Raw genomic sequence first — 18,032 nt, 5'->3', positions numbered from 1 at the left:
TCAATTTTCAACTCTCGCGATCGATGGAGAAGCAACACGCACACTCCACACACAACACTCCGCGAGAATCCCCTCAGCAAATAAAAAAAGAGAGTGAAGGCGGAGGAAGACAAAACAAAATAGAACCGAACTGATACGCTCCTGTACATGAACTTCTCAAAACAGTGTTATGGATGTTGTTCTTAGAGAAAATATAAAGCTGTTTTTGAGTTTAAATGATTTGTTTCTTTACTTTACCAATGCATTTGAAAAGTCCTAAAAATTATTAGCTTCAGCTCAATACTGCCCACGTTCGGAACTTCCACTAAAATTGAGGAAAAAAAGTGACAAAAAAGAGGTGGTCAAACCCGCACAATTTGCGCACAAAAAAGTTCACGAGGTTCATTTTTAACACTGCGAGAGTGTCAAAAAAGCAAAACTTCATACCGATTCCGCAGTCAATTGAAACAGGTCGTACAAGACTTATCGCGCCGTCGTCGTCGTCGAAGTACAAATCTCATCCTCCAGAGTGCAAAAAAGACATCAATATTCTCGTTTTTTCGACTGATAATCTTTATAACATTTCACAAGTGACGGGTCTTAAGTCAGCCGGGAGAGCCCGTTATCAGTGCTTAATACCTCTTCAGAGCTTCAGGCTTGGCCGTCGTCCTACATTACGAGCTTAGTTACTACACGGCCACGGCCATCATCGTCCGTCGGTCAAGTGAGAGTTGAAAGATTTGCAGTCTCAGCAGCCGGTGTCAGTTTCCTGAGGCAATTCGTCCAGTCCGGGCAGGCCAGCGCCTACTTTGTGGGAAAGTCCATAGCGAAGAAAAATTGGAGCAATCGCGGATTGCATAACCCTTTCAGGTTGAAGTTACAGTAGTACTATAGCAGTGACAACAAGTAGTTCCCGGTTCTCCAGGCACGGAAAGGTCGAATTCATTACTATTGTGACGTGTGTGTGTGTGCCATATACTTATATCCGAAAGCTGTGTTCACCCGTCGGAACCAAGTGTGTTCAACAACTGGAAATCGCGTGATAGAATTGTAAAGTGTGAAATTTAGCCAGCCCGATCCAATCTAGTTAGCAGTTCGATTTATAATAAAAATGACGTCTCTACCTCGTGTCAATCTGGACGAGCCCCGGTACGACCAGAGCTCATACCTGAACCGGGCGAAGCACTTTTTGATTGTTACCAACCCGCTCAATGCGTTCGCCACCGAGGAACAGCTGGACCGGGCCGCCCGGATCGTCAAAGACTATCGGTAAGCTTGATGTTGCTAAAGTATTCACTAATAATGGTTTTCCCATGAACATTTCAGAAGTTGTAAATATACTAACAACTTTTATTTCTTAGTTTAATTCGATTTTTTAACAATGTGCCTTAAAATGCTAAATATGTTCAGTTCTTATCCTTAGAATTTAGAATCTTTTGTAAACAAAACATTTTTCCTTGTTTCATTGAAATTTTTTTTAACGGTTTTATTTGCAAACTAAGAATTTTCTCAGCACGAATTTTCATTCGAGTTGATTTTGTTTTGAATTAAAAAGCTTACCAAACTTATGTTGACAATTTAACCCCATTGTTCGACGATTCCCGAACATGTAGTTTCATGCTTTTGACAGCTGTCAGACGTTGCAATTAACGAATTCGGATTTGCTTATTCGAGCGCAGTTCCATGCCATTTTGTAATGTTTAATTTATATCAACAAATGTTCAAGAAATGAAAAAGCTAAAAATTGTGTGGAAAATATTTTTAAAAAAGCAAAAATTTGTTTGGAGTTTGTAGAAAACATTACTCAAACTACCTCAGTGATGTATGCCCACTAGGCTCGTCGTTATATGAAAAATTAAAAAAAAAATGATCAAATCAAACCAGAACAAAGTTTTTTTTAAGTCTTTTGGTTTTCAAAACAACTCCCTAAAATTCGGGAGTGATTGGTTGCGTCCACACTTTGCGCATTGCATTTCAATTTTGAATGGAAATTAGTATGGAAAACCCATCTCTTTTACATTATGATTTTTATCATTTTTATTTTCCACTCATTTTTTTAAAACCAACACAAAAGCACTAAAATTGAGAAAAATCTCTAAAACTTTACTGAAGAAAGTATTATGCTATCTTGCTCCTGTCAAAAGATACAGCGTCCTCAAAACTGGGCTAAAACGTGCTTTTTGACAGGAGCAACGTGTATGTTTTGACAGAAGCAAGATAGCACAATACCTGGGTGCAGAATTAGGTTTTACGCCGTCGCGGCTAACCTCAATCGTGAATTTCTGTTTGACAGGTCGCGTGCACTGTTTACATAGACTTAGTCGCGTTCGAACGGAAAGTGCTGGGTATTTTTTTTATTCAAAATCGGCCGAAATTACAAAAAGTCAAGTGGTAAGTAAATTGTTAGTGAATTTATTTGCTAGATTTCAAGTTTTTTTTTTAAATTCATTGCAGGAAACCGAAGGCGAAGTGGGCGGCAAACTTGTCTACATGCTCGCTGAACCCGAACAAAAAGGAAGCCGTGCTGCTGACGGAGATGGTCAAGCAATGCCTTGTTCCGACGCTCTGCCTGGAATGACCGATCACCAAGGACATGCAAGTCCCAGAAAACTACCGCACCGTCTTCCGACCGCTTATGCTCCAGCTCCAGTTCCCGAGGACATGGTCAAATTCAATCTCGAGCGCTGCAACATCGCCCTCCTCCACCAGCAGAACACCGGCAGACTCTTCATCGTCCTGTTTGAGAAGAAAAAGAAGCTGCTCTCGGAGGTTTTCCGTTGTCGATTCTTGACGTGGGCCTGACGGAAAAGGACAGTTAGTCCTTGGTTCAAATTAGTACGAACTGGTAGTTCGGTTCAACAAACAACTGGTCTCCGGCACCTGGCAACGAGGGTGCTTCAATCTACAACTAGAGACGTGATCCTGGTTTCGAGTTTAATTGATGGACAGTGGAATTTTAAAATCCTGTTTGGCTTTTATTTTAATCAGACGTTATTATTTCTGACATATAAAATCAAACTTGTTTTTTAGTCAAAGAATTTATTTTTATCCTTAATAATCTAGCAGCTTCTTGACGACATGGTCCGCTAGACTGTAGTTGATTAGCATTCCAATGTGGTCCTTCGGGTCAATCCGAATTGCAGGAAGGGGTTGGCGTTGGCCAACTACTTCATCTCGCTCGTTATCCCGAAGCACCAGGTCAAAAAGTCGGGAATGCCAAGCACATAGGTGTCTGAACATTATTTTCTAACTCTTGAATATTTTTTTAATATTTTGAACAATCTTCAAATTTATTTCACTCAATTTGTCTTTTGCAACATACTTTAAATTTAAGCTTTCTTCTGATATTTTAATCTATTTCAGTGTGAAAAGGCTATTTGAGATTATTATTAATGTGATTACTGTTGCAAAAATATTTTTTATAGTTTTTGTCATACTAAAGGAATTCTGCCAACTTGAAATATTATAAAAAACAATTATAATTAACACAAGTTTTTGAATTTTATAAAACCCTGATATTTATACCAAAGAGCTACCATATATTTGATTAAAGGTAGTTAAAACTCAATAAATGTGCCAACAATCAGTTTTAATTATCGTTTCGGAAGATTTACATAGATATAGAATAGTTCATTGAAGAAAAATCAAAGTGTCACATATTCAGGGATTGGTTTAGTTTATTGTAAGTTTAAGTTAGTTTTAGGTTGGGTTATGTTTTCTTAAAAAATTTTTCCTCATTGTACCTAGTGTTAGAGAAATGATAAATCATATACTTTTTAGGTTATGAAAATGAACAGTGTTTAAATCACAAAAAGCTAACTAAAGCTGAAGGTGATCCACTTATTATGTAAATCAAATGTAATTATTATAAGAAAGATTCAATAAAGTATATTTAATTAAAAAAAAGTGAAAATCCCTAGGTTCTGGGTATATTTTAAAATTTGGTAAAATTTGGTAGCCCAACTCATTCCATATGCAATGACGATTTTTTTTTGGAAGAAATATTATTATTTTCGCCAGCCTGTAATGAATGGCCATAATTTACTTTTACACCCCAGCATCAAACTTTTATGAATAACTTGAATTTTTTTTAAAGATATTTGAATCCGCTTAAACGAAAAAAAATCGATTAAAATCCAAAAGTTTTTCGTTTAGAATGAATAAAATTAATAACTTTTACGTATTAAAAATATTATGAAAAATATTATAAAATTGCAATAAAATAAATTCAAAGAACATTGGACTAAGTTATTACAAATATGTTTAAAGGATTTGCGTCTTCAAACATTTCGCATCAAATTAGTGGTAAATTAGTCTTATCAAAATAGGTTTTTCAATGAAGCGAAAACTCTATAGATCAACCGACGACGATCAACATTGATTCAAAATATTAAATATCAAAATTCAAAAGATGGAAAAGGGAATCAGGTAAATTTTTTTAAAGCGAATTCCTTAACATATTTTGAAGTTTTTTGATAACTGAAATCATGACAAATCAATAAATTAAAAAAATCAATCCTTTTTCATAGCCAGTAAAAACAAAATCTTAATGTTTCTTTAAAAAAAAATCTGATTCATAATAATGAGAGCTTTCCCCTTTGTAATATTTTTTACGAATTTATTGAAGAAATAATTTGAAATCATTCTTTAGATAAAAAAAATTGTAACTATTTGAGCATCTGGAAAAGTCAGGAAAAAGTAGGGAATTTGAAAATGGGATTTCAGTGGTCACCCTGGGCCTGGGATCACCTCGTAGGAGCAATCAACGCCAACGTGGCAGTCGATCGTCGACTGCATGTAACTTTGGCCACTCTTGGTAATCACCACGGCAACCAGACGATCTCCGGTATCCGTGATTCCAGAACTGGCGAAGAATGGCTGTAGATTGAAGCACCCTCGCTGCCAGGTGCCGGAGACCAGTTGTTTGTTGAACCGAACTACCAGTTCGTACTAATTTGAACCAAGGACAAACTGTCCTTTTCCGTCAGGCCCACGTCAAGAATCGCCCACGAGGAGGATAATAGTTCCGCACCGCAAACGGATCCGCCGATACTCCGACACACATCTGCACGGTTCCAACTCCTTCCTCGCCCAGCTCTTCGATTTCCGGCGGCTTCTCCGGATTGTTTTTAAACAGCAGCTTGATCATGTCGTTCCTTGCGATACGCGTACTCCATTCTGCGCCGGTACATTCGTTAACAATCTGCGGCTTCGTTTTCGTTCGGGTTCAGCGAGCATGTAGACAACCCAAGTAACCATCCAGCACTAAAAGTAATCATAAATAGACTGTAAACCAGCATTCAACAGCTAATCTGCTGTAAAACAGCTAATGTGAGAGCAAATCAGCATTAAAACAACTGCTCTAGCATTAGCTGAAATGCAGCTGATTTCATGCAGCTGCTAGCAACACTGCTTCATTTTTTCCCATTTTACTGGCAACACAGTTGAGAAGTGAAAGAGAAAGAATGATGAAAATCAAAACAAAATATTTCTAGCTCGCTCATCCCTCTTCCAAACCAATCAGCAGAGCAAAAAACGGCTTTCGGTCGCAGTCAAAGTCGCAGTTAAGATTTGATATTTTTCCTGATAAAAAATATGTTCATGCTGTTTAATTGCGGTGTAGCTGAAATAAAGATAAGAACAATTTCTTCTGCTGGACAGATTTCTCGAAGGAAGTCAGTTTGGTATCCAACGCAAACGGCAATTGCCGATGTTTACTTATGGATTCCCCCGTGGGAATACGGTTCTTCATTGAGAAATGAGCGTGCTGTTCCGGGGTTGCAAACACATTAGAATAGGTCTAGACCGGAGCGGCCGGAGACCGTTGATAAATCTGTCTGAAACCGTCGTTTGGCTTTTTATTTATGATTAATTAGCTCGAAAAGAATTTGCACATTCCAGTACAAAATGCAACTTTTATAAGTTGTAAGTTTATATTCTACTGAAACTGCGCCCGGATGCCACCGCTTATTTAGGCGTGACGGCAAAGCTGCATGATTCAACTAAAGAAACACATCAACAACCCGTTCCTGGCATCAAGTCTCCAACACCAAGCATTTCGTCAAATAAATTGTCCCCTTCCCCTTCTCAGCAATTTCCTCCCATCAAGCTGTACCGGTAAAGAAGTAAACAAACCGAAAATAGAACTGGGGAAGGAGGACGAGAGCGAAAGAGATAACAACATTTTTGCATCTCATTTTTTATTTGACGTTTTGCAGGGCCGGATCAAGAACAGTAGGGGCCCAGCTCTAAAACAGAAATATAAAGTCCAAAATCAGCTGCAAACCAGCTGTAAAAGCGCATTTCATGCAATTTCCAAAACATTTCAGCTGTTATTGATTGCATGTAAAGCGCTCTTAGTGCTGAACAATTACTACTTTTAGTGCTGATTGGTTACTTGGGAAGTTTGCCGCCCACTTCGCCTTCGGTTTCCTGTAATGAATCAAAAAAAAAAACTTGAAATCTTGCAAATAAATTCACTAACAATTTACTTACCACTTGACTTTTGTTATTTCGGCCGATTTTGAATAAAGAAAAAACCCAGCACTTTCCGTTCGAACGCGACTAAGTCTATGTAAACAGTGCACGCGACCTGTCAAATGACGTCACGGTGTAAAACCTAATAGTTGTCCGCAAAGCGGCCTCAATTTAGAACTGTCAAAGCGGAACCAATTTACTGTATGAAAAATGATACCAAGAAGTGGCAAGTATTGTAATCGATCTATGATAAAAAAGTCGAGGGCGTCGAGCTTTTGATGTATTTGAAGTCAACAAATTTTTAGAAGAGGGTTGGAATCGAGATTGGCATAATTTGTCGCTAACATTTAAATAAGCGCTATGTCTCACGCAAAACCTATGTTTATGAGGTTTTTTGAAATGTTAGCGACGAATTATCAATAGCTATGAATGGCACCAGCTAAATAATATTGAATAAACTTACTCCGATATTATCACTGCGCTTCAAAGATACAAAATCAAGGAACTTCTATTCGGTTGCTCTTCAGATTCATAAAATTCCACCCACTTCTGACGCAATTGTTCGTCACGTGGAAAACAAAGATTGACTCTTTTGGCCGCTCATTATTTAGTCTACGAACAAAAAAAGCACAAAGCACTCAATTTTTAGCAAAAACTTCAAAATCAACAGATCTAAAATGTTTCAAAACAAGTCACTTCAGCTGCAAAAAATATGTCACGCTTGAGCTTGAACATAGCCTTCTACTTTGTTTATGTTTAAAGCTGTAGTGCAGTTGTATTAGTGAAGAGCAGTAGGGATCATTCGAAAATCACGTTACGCATTCTGTCTTTTCAGCACCCAGCACAATACTTTCTTCGGGAATGTTTTAGAGAATTTTCTCAATTTTAACGCTATTGTGCTGGTTTGAAAAATTTAGTAGAAAATCAAAATGATAAAAATAAAAATATTAAAAAGAGGGTTTTCCATACTAATTCCCATACAAAATTGAAATGCAATGCGCAAAGTGTGGACGCAACCAATCGTTCCCAAATTTTGGGGAGTTGGAGCTGTTTAGGAGGCTAAAAGCAACCGAAAAAACATGTTCTGAAAAATTGACCATCTCGAGCCATCCTAATGCCCACCTCAAAATGCAGCCCAAAAGCTTGCAAAAAACCCTATTGAAGCTAAAAAGTAGTCTGGTCTATATTTTGATTTGTTTTTGACTTTCCAAAATAACATAAAAAACTTTCTATATTTTGATCGCATGTAAAAAACTGTTAAGACAAAAACACAAGAAAAAGAAAGATTGGTTTTATTATGCCTTTCTCCTTCCCCAGCGCCGGCAAACCCGTCGAGGGCATCTCCTCCGTGGACGAACTGTGGGCCGCCAAGTACCTGTACGACAGCGCATTCCACCCGGACACCGGCGAGAAGATGCTGCTGGTTGGCCGCATGTCCGCCCAGGTCCCGATGAACATGACCATCACGGGGTGCATGATGACGTTCTACAAGTCTACACCCGCCGTCATCTTCTGGCAGTGGTTCAACCAGTCGTTCAACGCGGTGGTCAACTATACGAACCGTTCCGGAAGTTCACCGATCAGCCAGAAGCAGCTGCTGACGTCGTACTGTATGGCCACCGGTGGTGCGCTCGTGACGGCCCTCTCGCTGAATCGACTCGTGCGGGTGAGTTTCTTTTTTTTTTTTTGACGGCTTGCCATAATGGCGGATGCTATAAAATCGTGTTTTCGGGTTACTCACGCGAAAAAAAGTGCAAGTCATCCAAGTTCAAGCTCAAACCCATTAATTTGCACACAAATCACGCGGAATTTTCACTCTCCCTTTTGCATTTTCTCGTTGTTTTATATTTTTAGAATGCACCGCCACTTGTTGGCCGGCTGGTGCCGCTGGCAGCCGTGGCCGCGGCCAACTGTATCAACATTCCGTTGATGCGTATGCAGTAAGTATATCCACGATCCAACCATATGGAGTTTTCGAGTGGGGGCTCGTCCCATCCCAGAATTGGAGGAATTTACTACGCGCCATTTATGGTACATTTAGCTCGCAAAAGCAGTGCGACAAACATGTGACCTCGGCTGACGCGCGCTGCTGTCTTTTTTGTTGTTGTTTTTATCTCACACAGCTGATGTATTTTTGTCGTGCGTGGAAAATTTATCTTTTTTGCTGTTTTGTTTTTTTTTTTTTGTCAGGCCAGAGAGCACGTTAATCATTGGTGAAGTGCGACTTTTGTTACACCTCCAACGGCGCAAAAATAGATCGTTTATTAGGAGGTTTGAATTTGTTCGGAGAATTAGACGAATTTCAGTTCAGTGCCTATTATAGAAGAACTGTCAAGTTTAGTCGCCATTATGGCAAGTCTGACATGTCATGATTGTTCGAAATAAATAAAACGAAACAAATGTAGAATTATAAAATCCCACTCATTATCAGCATTAAACTTGGACTTTGATAACTCTGTTCATCACTCCTATAAACAATCCAAACAAAACTGCTCACTCCATCGACACACGGTTAGACACGGTATGAGATCGCTCTCTTATCAGTAAACAAAACACCAATAGTCGAAGGTCGGCCCCCATTCAGACTCAAGTTGAAGGTTAAGCGCGTGTCTATACGAGAGATCTCGTTACTCAACCATAATATTTCCGCAGAGAACTTCAGCAGGGCGTGACACTGATTGACGAGGATGGCAAGGAACTCGGCCAGTCGTGCCGCGCCGCCAAGGAGGGCATCGCCGCCGTCACGTTCAGCCGAATCATGATGGCCACTCCGGGCATGGGTAATTATGGCGCCCAATGTGACGTTTTAAACCTGCCATAATGACGCTCCTCTTTCAATCCTTCCCAGTTCTGACGCCGGTGCTGATGAACTCGCTCGAGAAGCGTGGCTTCCTGAAGCGTGTGCCGTGGTCAAACGCCCCGATCCAAACGCTGTTCTGTGGTTTCCTGTTGACCTTTGCGACGCCCCTGTGCTGTGCGCTGTTTAGCCAGAAGGCCTCGATCAGCGTGGACAGTCTGGAGGAGGAGGTGCGCGAAAAGATCCGCAAGGAGCGCCCCGAGCTGCAGGTCGTGTACTACAACAAGGGACTGTAAGCCTTCTAAATATCCACTCGTGTAGGGACAATAAAAGTCAGCTTACGAACATCCGTGGTAAGAAATTCAAGTGTGTCGAGTTTAAATCTTTATTTTTTATTTGTGTTAAACTGCATTTACTGTGTCATTGTTGTAAACTTCGACTTTGTTGCCCCGTCTTAATCCTCAACCGATTCAATTGAGAGACAACTCTATAAAGTAAATCGATTTCATTCCACGAGGCAGTTATCCAGAAATGCATGTTGGAGCGGTAGAAAAAAAATACGCGTTGTTGTCGTTAGGATTTAGCTTAGGAAGGGAAAATAGCTCAAATCGTTTGGATCAATAGTGCAAAAGGCGGTCTGTGTTTGTGTATTATCCGATAGATATTGTGTGCAAAACAAATGTTATATTACCTCTAGATGATGGAACCAGTGCAGATCAAATAAAGAAAATGAAATAAATGTGGTGTTTGAATTGAAAGAAATGGGGATAAAACATAAAATTTGTTTTGATTTAAATACAAAAACTATTGCAACATTGTTTGTTAACGTTACTATTAAAGTACCGCACCAAACTTAATAATTTTCAATGGGGACCTGTGGGACCCCAAATGGGGATGGAGATTTTAAAGTTTTTTGAAGGACATGGAAGTTTTTTTAATTTTGGTTAAAATAATAATTATTATTGCAGGCCAAGGGTGCATGATACTGATGATACTCGTCGGTTGACACCCAGGCGAGGAACATCCCGGAAGGAGCCCAACTACATCCGTAGTGCTGTTTGGACAAAACAGCATGGCTCTGGTTCCTTGCAAGAGTCCTATTTTCTTACCTCCACGTTGGCTTGGTTTAGTCATCATGATGACAAGGTGTAACCTAGCTGGTAGGTCGGCGTCGAGACGGCTAAAAGAAAGGGGCGCGTCAATGTGGGAAAGGGAAGTATTTTGTGATTGTAGACGGTATTGTTTTGATTCGCAGTATGTTGAGTCAACTGCTGTGGATGTACCTGAAACATCGCACAACGGGGTTTCTCTTCTCTTCATTTTCGGCTACCACCTATCTTCTGTTTATTTTGTTTCACTGATTTTCTAACGAGGCTTCTGTTTACTATCCTCCATTTGATTTCGATTTTACTCTTTTGATTCTCTTATTTCTCAACGCTTTTCCACTCTATTTTACCAATTGATGCTGCTGTAACAAACTGTCTACTTTCCCTTAATTTGGCAGCGATGTCAATTTTGTTTATCATGTGCCTTTTCTTTATTTATCTATTTTGATAATTTCTCATTTTCCCTGTAAATTGCCCTCAATACAATCTAAGCTTGTTCGTTACCTCAATTTATTAACTATTGTTAATTTCTTTATCTACTTCATAAATTACTATCTTTCTTTTACTATTGATTCTTTACATAGTATATTTCCTTCACTGCCCATTGTTTTGAAACTTCACTTTTTTCTTAAGCAAGTGAGGTTCGAGCCCTTACTCATTTTATGGAATGATTATAGGATTAACACAAATATTACTATTGTACTTTTGAAAAACTTTTTTAAAATGCTTAGGACCAAAATATTGTAACAAAACACCGCGACAAAAGAAACAGCAACAGATAAACACGCCCGCATAAAATTATATGATGATTTGCACTGTTAAAACCATGCAATTACAATACATATTATGATATTTATGGTAAGTTTATTGTTGACGTTTTCGAACTTTATTGGAATGACGATGAAGCTACTATAAAATTCATGGTTACAACTAATTGAAAGGTTTTGTTATTGGAAGTCTCATAAAATTATAACAAATAAGCTACCGTAAAGCGTATGGTTACAGAAAATTGCATGGTTTTTATATTGGTTTTCTCCTGATGTATTTTTAAAAAAAAATAGTAACAGTAAAAATTTACAATACTCAAACTTTTACAAACACAAAATAGGAAATTAGGATATGTTGATCAAGTGTTTTGTTTAATATTAAAATATTAAAATATTAAAATATTAAAATATTAAAATATTAAAATATTAAAATATTAAAATATTAAAATATTAAAATATTAAAATATTAAAATATTAAAATATTAAAATATTAAAATATTAAAATATTAAAATATTAAAATATTAAAATATTAAAATATTAAAATATTAAAATATTAAAATATTAAAATATTAAAATATTAAAATATTAAAATATTAAAATATTAAAATATTAAAATATTAAAATATTAAAATATTAAAATATTAAAATATTAAAATATTAAAATATTAAAATATTAAAATATTAAAATATTAAAATATTAAAATATTAAAATATTAAAATATTAAAATATTAAAATATTAAAATATTAAAATATTGAAATATAAAAATATTAAAATATTAAAATATTAAAATATTAAAATATTAAAATATTAAAATATTAAAATATTAAAATATTAAAATATTAAAATATTAAAATATTAAAATATTAAAATATTAACATAATAAAAAATTAAAATATTTAAATATTTAAATATTAAATTATTAAAATATTAAAATATTAAAATATTAAAACATTTAAACATTTAAACATTAAAACATTTAAACATTTAAACATTTAAACATTTAAACATTTAAACATTTAAACATTTAAACATTTAAACATTTAAACATTTAAACATTTAAACATTTAAACATTTAAACATTTAAACATTTAAACATTTAAACATTTAAACATTTAAACATTTAAACATTTAAACATTTAAACATTTAAACATTTAAACATTTAAACATTAAAACATTAAAACATTAAAACATTAAAACATTTAAAAATTTAAACATTTAAACATTTAAACATTTAAACATTTAAACATTTAAACATTTAAACATTAAAACATTAAAACATTAAAACATTAAAACATTAAAACATTTAAACATTTAAACATTTAAACATTTAAACATTTAAACATTTAAACATTTAAACATTTAAACATTTAAACATTTAAACATTTAAACATTTAAACATTTAAACATTTAAACATTTAAACATTTAAACATTTTTGCTGACTAAAAAAGATATTAAATAAATCTCGCTCACTTTTGCAAAAGGTACATAAGAAACCCATGGCGCAATGTTTGTTTTGAAAAATTAATCTAGAAATCAGGATCATAAATAAAACGAACGAACCATGACATTAAAACTTTGCAGCCGACGCTCATGAAACGAACGCACCATGATACCGAATCTGTGCAGCCGACGCTCATGAAACGAACGCACTATGATTGAGCGAGCTGTCAACTTTTTCAATCGCGCGCGTGTTCAATCCTGAATGTGTTGGCGCAGTTTGCGTGCGCGTGTGCTTGTAAAAAACAACTTCCGGCGTCAAATCCGCCGGGGGACCGAACCAGAACAGCTCCAGGATGGCAGAATTTTAATATTTGGGTAAGTATTTTCTTATTCTTGAGATTTGGGAGGGGCGGAATTCCACCCGCAGCAGCAGCAGACATTTTTCATGGCCTGCTTGCCTAAGTTAACTGCTTGTGTTTTTTTCTCATTTTTACAGGGACTTCTTCCAATTTACGGGATTCAACGCTACGGACGGAGGCGCTCGATTGGGAAAAGGAGGCCCAGCGCCAGCTGCGGACTTTCCCGGCCGCCGTCAAGGTGTAGCCTTCTAGACGGAGCACAACACGCAAGGTGCTGAACGCGTTCCCGCGGTGTTGGTTGGATAGTTCTGCCGAGTGATGAACTCAGGTGAGTAGTTGCTCTGTGGTTGTTTCTTGGAAAATTTTCTTCTGTCCAATGCATCAAGTGATTTGTTTGAAATTTCTCGGCATCCATCGCAAACGTCAAACTATACACATTTATTGCCGGATATTTTCCGGAAGAGATCCGGAAAAAAGAATTCGGCAACAACTTTGTACTGTTTTGACGTTTACGGAAATTGCCGAAAAGTTTGGTTATGTCAATGCTTCCAAAAACAGTTGGAGGAGGGCAGAGCTACGGCCCAGTTCAGATGGAACAGAATTCGTAACGAAAAATTAAAAGTGAGAATGTGCGCGATACGATTCGAATCGAAACTGATTGTGGGGGTGGCAATTAGCTTCGCAGCACCATCAAACTCTAGAAATATTTTCCGTGACCTGCTTGAAAATAAACCATTTTTTGTTGTTTCGGCTAACTATTTTTTTTCTTTTTCTCTTTTGCAGGGACTTTCTCGATCCTGTATTAGGTGTGAGCCAAGTAATGCTGCAGGGGAGTTTCAGTTCGGCCGCAATCATCCGAAGACAGAGGAACACCATCGCCCATGGGTCACTTGATCACCAATAGAACACTCCCAGCACAAACAGGTAAGCAGGAACAGGGGAAAACAAATCTCGAAGTATTTACAGTAACTGTTCAATTCCGCAGGCTGCTTGTTTGAATCACCGAATCGATCTGGCGTTTGCTGGTGGTGCGCTACTACAGATGCAGAAGGAGTGCGAAAAGGGTAGAAGGAGTTCGTGTGAAGATTCAGCATGCAAAAGGTCAAAATCAACCGTGAGCGAACGTGGCATCTTCAGCGACGGTGGAAGGATTGCCGTGGCGGAGGAAAATTTAAGAAACCATGATTTGTCACACACACACACACACACACACACACACACACACACACACATACACATACAAACGTACACAGCTTTCTGGGCCAGCAAAAAAAGTACAGTATAATTTAGTGAAGAGAAAAAAATAAATAAAATGAAAATACAATGGAACATACTGTAGTTATTATTTATTTCACTGTCCGAATATAGTTTTTACAGTACCATTTAGTAGGGAAAAAACCATGAAGAACTGAAGATTGACCGTGCAATCCATTGTAATGCTTGCTGTTTTTATTATTAATGTATGATGTTTTCTATAGTCAGGACGAGTTTTTGGATGAAAAATGCAACATTAGATTAACAGTAAAATGCGTCGTATTTGGAAAAAAAATGTATGGAAAAATTTCGAAATTTTTATGGTACCGGTGCATAACAACCCCCCTTTTTTATGGTAAAATCCCAAAATACGACGCAAATTATCTTAAAAAACGATGCTGTCTACTGTTAAAACACTGCCAAAATGACAATATATTTTATTGTTTTGTAACGTTAAAATTTACTGTAAGTTCATCAGAAATCTTTATGCGGGCGACTCAACAATAGGGAAGATTTCAGGAGAAAACAATACACAGTAAATAACAATTAGTTTTTGAACTCAAACTAAAAATAAAACAGTTTTTGCTTTAATGAAAGTTGTTAGGCACACTATAGATGGTTAGGCGCTTATACTTACATCAAACCCTACGTAATGTACCACCCCCGGCCGAGTTAAAATGCGTAACCGGAAAAGAAGGTGTGCATGCCTGGCACGAACACTCAAAGCGTGTTCTAGCGTGTTGCTCGTACTGACTCAGAGCAAGGGTGAGATGTAGGTGTAAGGGCAGTGCGTGTTCGCCGAGAACCTGGTGCATAAAATCGGTCAAGGCCCGTTCTTACACTGAAAATTGCGAATTGCGAATAATAATAATAATTATTATCAATAATAGTAATTAATGATAATATAATGGAGCACTTCCATTCGAGCAGTTTTTACTTTTTTCTACAATGTATTTCTTATGGAGCGAACTGTCAAAAACTGCTCGACTGCGGGTACTCCATTTATAATAATAACTAATAATAATCATTTTGGATAAAATCAAACAACTTGATTGAAAAATGTTGACAAAAATAAAACATATCGTTTTAGCACAGATTGTTGATTTAAAAAAAAAAAACATCGTCTCCACAGGAAAATTCAAAATTGAGCTGCACACTAGCGCTATATGAGGTCCTGTTGCGGAAACCTCATCGTTTCAATAAACTACCATAAGAGTGTATTGCCCGTTTCTCTCAAAATAAACGCCGCGCGGGGATTTGACAGCGCGAATTTGTCGAAAGTGCGGCGCGTCGTTTCGAGACTGATATGCCGCGTGTCTTTTTCGGGAATACGCGCAATACCCTCCCCCGCTTATCCGATTAGGCGTGTGCAAAAGAAAAATGACGTTTGTTTTTTGGTTATGTAATGAAATGTTCGAGGTTAAGTTTTTTGAATCAGACAAATTATCGGGGAAAATGTTGCCAAAGTTCGACGCGATGGCGTCAGAGAATGCAAATTAAACAGTTGCTGCACCAGAAACATTGCATTATGCTTTCCTCTTTCGTACGGCGTTCCGCAGAAGATTCCACTCCTCGATTCGGACCAGACATGAACCATAATTTGTACTGGGCGACAAAGGCAGGCCAAAGGGAGCGTTCTTTTATTACGTAACGCAAAATTTGGGATTTTTGACCCCCCTCCCCCCCCTTTGTAACAAATCGTAACAGATGAGCCATCCCCCCTACCCCCCCTGTAACGCGTAACGCAAGGTCTTTTTGCAAATTTTTATGAGTGCTTATATGAAAATTTTCCGTTACGTAACAGAATTTTTCAGCACACCCCCCCTCCCCAAATTTTCGTAACATTTCGTAACAGACACCGACACCCCCTCCCCCCCCTAACTGCGTTACGTAATAAAAGAACGCTCCCAAAAGGGCTTGGCTGAACTGGACAAGTACAGGAAAAGCTAGGGAAGAATACTTTGGTTTTGGGTTTTATTTAAATGGAGTGGCGAAATTAACGGGATTCTCAATAGGAATATTTTGCTTTCGCAGTTGGTCATGCAAAAAACAACAACAATGCTGAGCAAAGGCTTTTCGGAACAGTTTCCGCTAACTAGATGGGCCACGTTCACGCTGTTCGATCCGGTCATGGAACGGTCCAAGATTTCAGAAGGTAAAGCTGCCCGCATAAAAATGTATGATGATTTGCACTGTTAAAACCATCCAATTACAATACATATTATAATATTCATAGTAAGTTTATTGTTGACTTTTTCGAACTTTACTGGAATGGCGATGAAGCTACTATACAATTCATGGTTACAGCTAATTGGAAGGTTTTGTTATTGGAAATGTTATAAATGGAAACAATAAAACTATCGTAAAATTAATGAATACAGCAAATATTATGGTTTTTGTATTGGAAATCTCAAAATGCATTTTTTCCAACACGCAGAAAAATAAGACATATTTGAATCAACAAAACGTTTTGTTGATTTGAAAATCATAATTTTTGTTGATTCAACGCTAAACGTCAAAGCAGCTTTTTCAAAACAACAAAAGACTTTTGTGGAATTGAGATAATCAAGGTTTGTTTCAACGTAAAATCGGCGTTGATTATATTCAACAAAAAATTTGTTGATTCAAACCTCGTACAGGCTGATTCTACAAAACTTTTTTCTGCGTGAATTTTTTGTTACATTACGTTCATTAGAATGTTATAGTTGCGTAGTGTGAACTTTTTTTTAACGATTTTTTTAAATAATTTGAATCATGTAATAAAAGTATTTAAAACGAGTTATTTTTTAAATACAAAACTTCACAAACGATTTTGTGGAAAGCTTAAATCAAATCAAATCGAATTATTTTAAAAACTTAAGCATTAAAACATTAATTATTAAACTGTCCCCACACAAAAAATATTAATTTATTAATATATTGATATATTAATATATTAATATATAAATATATTAATATATTAATATATTAATATATAAATATAATAATATATTAATATATTAAAATATTGAAATATTAAAATATTAAAAAATAAAAATTTTAAAATATTAAAATATTGAAAATATTAAAATATTAAAATATTAAAATATTAAAATATTAAAATATTAAAATATTAAAATATTAAAATATTAAAATATTAAAATATTAAAATATTAAAATATTAAAATATTAAAATATTAAAATATTAAAATATTAAAATATTAAAATATTAAAATATTAAAATATTAAAATATTAAAATATTAAAATATTAAAATATTAAAATATTAAAATATTAAAATATTAAAATATTAAAATATTAAAATATTAAAATATTAAAATATTAAAATATTAAAATATTAAAATATTAAAATATTAAAATATTAAAATATTAAAATATTAAAATATTAAAATATTAAAATATTAAAATATTAAAATATTAAAATATTAAAATATTAAAATATTAAAATATTAAAATATTAAAATATTAAAATATTAAAATATTAAAATATTAAAATATTAAAATATTAAAATATTAAAATATTAAAATATTAAAATATTAAAATATTAAAATATTAAAATATTAAAATATTAAAATATTAAAATATTAAAATATTAAAATATTAAAATATTAAAATATTAAAATATTAAAATATTAAAATATTAAAATATTAAAATATTAAAATATTAAAATATTAAAATATTAAAATATTAAAATATTAAAATATTAAAATATTAAAATATTAAAATATTAAAATATTAAAATATTAAAATATTAAAATATTAAAATATTAAAATATTAAAATATTAAAATATTAAAATATTAAAATATTAAAATATTAAAATATTAAAATATTAAAATATTAAAATA

The 18,032-nt window shown here is 35.0% G+C and overlaps 1 protein-coding gene and 1 long non-coding RNA gene across 2 annotated transcripts; both read left to right on the top strand.

Moving 5' to 3' along the window:
- The first annotated feature begins 443 nt into the window (after positions 1-443).
- On the top strand, positions 444-9,992 carry LOC120424257 (sideroflexin-1-3). Its single transcript, XM_039588320.2, has 5 exons — positions 444-1,248; positions 7,774-8,122; positions 8,311-8,396; positions 9,109-9,236; positions 9,305-9,992. The coding sequence occupies exons 1-5, from the start codon at positions 1,091-1,093 to the stop codon at positions 9,547-9,549; spliced, it is 966 nt and encodes a 321-aa protein (XP_039444254.1). The 5' UTR covers positions 444-1,090; the 3' UTR covers positions 9,550-9,992.
- A 2,568-nt stretch (positions 9,993-12,560) lies between these two features.
- On the top strand, positions 12,561-14,701 carry LOC120424255 (uncharacterized). The gene is made up of 4 exons (XR_005606354.2): positions 12,561-12,946; positions 13,068-13,258; positions 13,714-13,854; positions 13,916-14,701. It is a non-coding gene; the product is annotated as an uncharacterized LOC120424255 (long non-coding RNA).
- The last annotated feature ends 3,331 nt before the right edge of the window (positions 14,702-18,032 follow it).

The sequence above is a fragment of the Culex pipiens genome, chromosome 1 (assembly GCF_016801865.2).
Source record: "Culex pipiens pallens isolate TS chromosome 1, TS_CPP_V2, whole genome shotgun sequence".
Taxonomy (NCBI): Eukaryota; Metazoa; Arthropoda; class Insecta; order Diptera; family Culicidae; genus Culex; species Culex pipiens.
Note: the sequence above shows the minus strand (reverse complement) of the source record. Positions and strands in the feature narration are given on the sequence as shown.

Excerpts from the sequence above, each read along its gene's own strand:
- LOC120424257 (XM_039588320.2), top strand. The coding sequence starts at position 1,091 with ATGACGTCTCTACCTCGTGTCAATCTGGACGAGCCCCGGTACGACCAG. Across the intron at positions 1,249-7,773 it reads CGGATCGTCAAAGACTATCG|CGCCGGCAAACCCGTCGAGG; the intron begins GTAAGCTTGATG and ends CTCCTTCCCCAG. Across the intron at positions 8,397-9,108 it reads ATTCCGTTGATGCGTATGCA|AGAACTTCAGCAGGGCGTGA; the intron begins GTAAGTATATCC and ends ATATTTCCGCAG.